Below are 5087 nucleotides of genomic sequence, written 5' to 3'. Positions count from 1 at the left end.
CAAACAATATTAAATATTCTCCTCGCACTTATTTTGATTCTTTTTCTTCTTTCTCATTTTGTTTTTCCCATTCTTATTATTCTTTTATTGTTTTCACTTTTATGCCTTTTACTGTTTTTGTTCTATTTTGTTTTTATTCATTTAATTTATTTAATATATTTAATTATTTAATTATTTAATATATTTTTTATCTAATTTATTTAGTTTTTAATCATTGAATTGTTTAATTAATTTTATTTTATTCCTTTTTATCTCTTCTTAAGCCTTTAAATTCTCATCTTTCCTTTTCTCAATTCTAATCTTCGCCACCACAAGTTCCATTTCCATTTTTATTTTATTTTTCTTTTCCCTTTTTCCCTTTTCTTTTTTCTCCCTTTTCTCCATTTCCTACTTTGAGGGCCCCCGTGGAGGCCCGTGGGGCCCCCCGGGGGCCCCCCGAAGTCTCCCTGGGGCCCCCGGGGGCCCCCCTGGGGCCCCCCTGGGGCCTTTTTGGGGTCCCCCAGGGGCCCCTTGAAAGCTGCGGAATGGAGGAGAGTTGCTTTGGGGAGTTGGGTTGCATGCAGAGGCCCTTGGGGGCCCCCGGGGCCTCTTTTGGAGGAATTGGTTTGGAGTGGGACACAGACATTTTGTCCTTGTCACAAAAGTATAAAGGAATGCTGCAGCGGGTGGGGTGGGTGCTGCTGCGGCCCTTCGTGAAGGTGCTGGGCTGCGGCAGCAACCCCGTCATTCAGCTGCTGCAGCACATCGAGGTCCGCGCCACTGCTGCTGCTGCTGCTGCTGCTGCTGCTGCTGGTGCAGCAGCTGGTAGTGCTGCTGCTGATAGTGCTGCTGCTGATAGTGCTGGTTCTGGTGGTGGTGGTGGTGATGGTGATGGTAGTGATGATGGTGATGCTGCTGCTGCTGCTGCTGCTGCTGAATATTGATTGTTAATAGAATATTTGTTGAATGTTAATTTGGGACGTTTTGAATTCTGCTTTTTGTTAATTGGCCATTTTAACAATTATTGATTTGGGATTTTTAGAATTCCTTTTTAATTTTTGGAGATCATTTAATAATTTGAAACTTTTTTATCTCTTCTTTTTGTTTTTAAAACTTTTTGTTGCTTTTTAGACTTCTTGTCTTTGCTGCAGAGTTTTTTCCTCTTTTTAATTTGAAGTGCAAAAAGAGTTTCAGATTTTCGCCATTTGTTTGCCATGTTTTATTATTACTATTACTAATTCTAATTATTACAACTATAATTATTATTATGACTATATTCATTACTATTGCTGTTATTATTATTGTTATGATTATTTATTATTATTATTCTTATTTATTCTTTTGTCTTAATTCTTTTGCTTTTGATTTTCTCATTTGTTTCGCCAATTAATTATATTTTTGGTATTCCTTATCTAATTTTTTGTTTTAAATTTATTTCACATTTTCACTTTGTTTAAAATGAATTAAATGAAAATGAAGATTTGCTTGTTTATTAATTTTTCGATTTATTTCTCTTTTTGTTGCTTTGATTTGGCACTTACAGTTAATTCTTTTGTCCATTCTTTGCCCCCACTGTTGCTTATTTATCACCATTTATTGATTAATTTAATTTAATTTGATTAATTTAATTTAATTTGATTTAATTTAATTTAATTTAATTGTTTATTTGTTTTATTTATTTGGACTCAGGCGAGATACGACCCCGACATCCCCTACCACACAGCCACCCACGCGGCGCAGGTGGCGCATGCAGCGATGGTCTTGAACACGAAGCTAGATCTTGATCCTTTGAGGTAATTTCGACATTTAAAATGAAATATTTTTAAATTAAATACATTTTAATTCAATTTAAATAAAAAATGCCGAAGTTTAAGCCCGAATTCAGCAGTTCCCAGCGAACGGCGTTCTTCCGAGCTGTCTATACACCCCAATTCAAACATAAAACCCGCGCAGCCCTTCGCTCGCGAAAACGGAAATTAATTAAATTAACTTAATTAATTAATTAATTAACTTAATTAATTAATTAATCAATTAATTTAATTAATTAAATTAATTTACTTAATTAAATTAGTTTTATTAATTAGTTAATTTAATTAATTTGTTCACCAGTTTAAATGATTAATTCATTAATCCAGTTAATTTAGGCAGTTCGGTTGTCAGCAGCTAGAAGGCAGACAGAAGCAGAAAAGCCAACGAGGCTTGCCGCAGCAACAGTTGCAGTAATTGGTGCAGCAGCAGCAGCAGCAACAGCAGCAGCAGCGGCTTTAATAGAAGGAGCAACAGCAGCAACAAAAGTAGCAGCAGCAGCGCCGATTGTAGCAGCAATAGCAGCAGTATACATTAAACTGTGTGCATGCATTAAACTGCATGCATGCACTAAAGTGAATACACGCGTTAGACTGCATGCATGGATGTCTTAAACTGCATGCATGCATGTATTAAATTGCATGCATGCATGCATTAGATTGCATGCATGCACCAGCAGGGTCCCTTAGTCCCTTTTTTCCGTCTCAACTGCCCCCCAGCCACGCACGCATGCATGCACGCATGCATGCACGCATGCATGCACGCATGCATGCACGCGTGGATGCATGCATGCATGCATGCATGCATGCACGCAGGGAGAAGACGGGGACGTTTTGCCTGGGGCTGGCGGCGCTGGCCCACGACGTGGGCCACTTGGGAAAGACCAATGGTTTCCTGCAGCAGTCTAGACACCCGCTGGCGACAATTTACAACGACAAGTCCATTTTGGAAAACTTTCACGCTTCAGTTCTTTTTCGAATTATCAACGAAATGTAAATGCTGCATGCGGCTTTTAATTCGACTAAAAACGCCTTTTAAATGCCACTTTCCCGTTTTTTTTTCGTCTTTGTTGCACTTGAAATGGAGCTGTCGATACACTGCAGCGCCCAGCCAGGTGTACGTACACCGCAACGCGTGTGGGAAGTGGTTTTAAATAAATAAAATTAATTTCCGTTCTTTTCTTTTTTGGTTTTTTTGAAGCTTAAGATGATTTAAAATTCAATCTAAATGCAAAGTGAACTTCGAATTAAAAGTTTAATTGGATTGGAGTTCATCGAAATTGAATCCTGGGAGAGTTCGATTTGAATCAAATTAAATTATAAGTAAATTATAATTAGATTATAATTAAATTATAATCAAATTATAATCAAACTATAATTAAATTATTCCCAATTAAATTCACATTCAAAAAAATAAATTAAAATTAAAATTGATTTTTTCCTTTTTGCGTTTTTGCCCGCAGCCCCTCGGCGAACATTTTTTGTTCGCAAAACCCAGAGGTGGGATTTATTTGTTTTTAATTTAATTTAATTTAATTTAATTTAATTTAATTTAATATGATTTAATTTGATTTGATTTGATTTAATTTGATTTGATTTGATTTAATTTGATTTGATTTAATTTGATTTGATTTGATTTAATTTGATTTGATTTGCTTTCTTTTTGCGTTAAACGAATTTAATTTAATTTAATCTAATTTAATTTAATTTATTTTATTTTCTTTTTGCATTAAATGAGTTTAATTCGATTTGTTTTCCTTTTGCATTAAATGAATTTAGCATAACTTTTTTCTGTTTTCCGCATTAAATGAATTAAAATGGCAAAAGATTTGAATTGATAAGAATTTGAATTAAAATATCACAAGATTTGAAAAGAAAAAAAATTAAAACTGAAATAAAACAAAAAACGAAAAATCAAAAACAAATCTGCATCTGCACTTGTTGAATTTTTCGAAATTTTTAAATTTGAGTTCAAACTTTTTGCAAAAACGTCCCATTTGAAGAGATTTAGAAGTTCCATTTGTTTTTAAACGTCCAATTGACTTTAAAGTTGTTTTTATTTATCAAAAAGTCTTTTATTTTCTTTTAATTCCAACAAATTCGAATTCAAAACTTCAACTTTTTCTTCGCAGTCTTATCAAGCTCTCAGGCAACAAATCATTGCCCTCATTTTGGCCACTGACATGAAAGACCATATTGACTTAGTCTCCAGATGCAAAGTGAGTTTAAATTAATTAATTAATTAATGAATTAATTTAGCTAATTAATTAATTGATTAATTAATTAATTGATTAATTAATTGATTAATTAATTAATATTTAATTAATTTAATTAATCAAAACGATTGGTACATGAAAGACCATATTGACTTAGTCTCCAGATGCAAAGTGAGTTTTAATTAATTAATTTATTTATTTACCTATTTAAATAATTAATTAATTAAATAATATTTAACTAATTAATTAACTAATTAATTTAATTAATCAAATTGCTTCGTACATGAAAGACCATATTGACTCAGTCCCCAGATGAAAAATGAGTTTTAATTAAGTGATTAATTAAGCAATTAACTAATCAATTAAGTAATCAATTAAATAACTAATTAATTATTTAACTAATTAAATTAATTAATCGATTAATTAATTAAACTAATTAATTAAATGGTACATGAAGGGCCATATTGACTTGGTCTCCAGATGTAAAGTGAGGTTTTAATTTATAAATTCATTTATTTATTTATTAATTTATTTATTTGCTTATTTAATTAAATATATTAATGAATTAATCAATTAAGTAATTTAATTAATCGAAATGACTGGTAAATGAAAGCCCATATTGACTTGGTCTCCAGATGCAAAGTGAGTGTTTAAATTTAATAAATAAATAAATAAATAAAAAATGAATTTAATTAATTAACAACCTACTTAATTAACTACTTAATTAGCTAACTAATTAACAAACTAACTAACTATTTATTTAGTTATTTATTTATTTATTTATTAATTATTTATTATTTGTTTTTGTCTGAAGAGCCGGCGGGCGTGTCCGGACTTCAACTTATTTGTGCGCGAAGAAGACGCTCTTCACGTTCGCAAAATGCTTTTGAAAATGGCGGATTTGTCTCACGCCCTTTTGTGTTGGAAAGACCATCTCGTCTGGACTTGCAAGATCTCCGAAGAGTTCTACCAGCAGGTAAGCTGCAGCAGCAGCAGCAGCAGCAGCAGCAGCGGCGGCGGCGGGGGTGGAGGGTGCGGCTGCGCTCGCAAGGCAGCGGGTCTACCAGCAGCAGCAGCAGCTGCTGCT

At 33.3% G+C, this 5087-nt stretch overlaps 2 protein-coding genes across 2 annotated transcripts in view; one reads left to right on the top strand and one right to left on the bottom strand.

Moving 5' to 3' along the window:
* ETH_00012520 (26S proteasome non-ATPase subunit, putative) overlaps positions 1–57 on the bottom strand; it is a gene marked incomplete at both ends in the record, with an annotated part of 1338 nt that extends 1281 nt beyond the window's left edge. The window contains one exon of the mRNA XM_013373038.1: positions 29–57. Within this exon, the coding sequence (XP_013228492.1) occupies positions 29–57 (29 nt within the window). The remainder of the gene's footprint in view (positions 1–28) is intronic.
* Positions 58–557: 500 nt separating this feature from the next.
* ETH_00012515 (calcium/calmodulin-dependent 3', 5'-cyclic nucleotide phosphodiesterase, putative) overlaps positions 558–5087 on the top strand; it is a gene marked incomplete at both ends in the record, with an annotated part of 10412 nt that continues 5882 nt past the window's right edge. Inside the window, 5 exons of the mRNA XM_013373037.1 lie at positions 558–749; positions 1669–1772; positions 2601–2751; positions 3917–4003; positions 4815–4976. Coding sequence (XP_013228491.1) covers positions 558–749; positions 1669–1772; positions 2601–2751; positions 3917–4003; positions 4815–4976 — 696 coding nt within the window. The remainder of the gene's footprint in view (positions 750–1668; positions 1773–2600; positions 2752–3916; positions 4004–4814; positions 4977–5087) is intronic.

This window comes from Eimeria tenella, genomic scaffold, assembly GCF_000499545.2.
Source record: "Eimeria tenella Houghton genomic scaffold, Eth_scaff119, whole genome shotgun sequence".
Lineage (NCBI taxonomy): Eukaryota > Apicomplexa > Conoidasida > Eucoccidiorida > Eimeriidae > Eimeria > Eimeria tenella.
The sequence above is the reverse complement of the archived record's forward strand: the minus strand, read 5'-3'. Positions and strand labels throughout refer to the sequence as shown.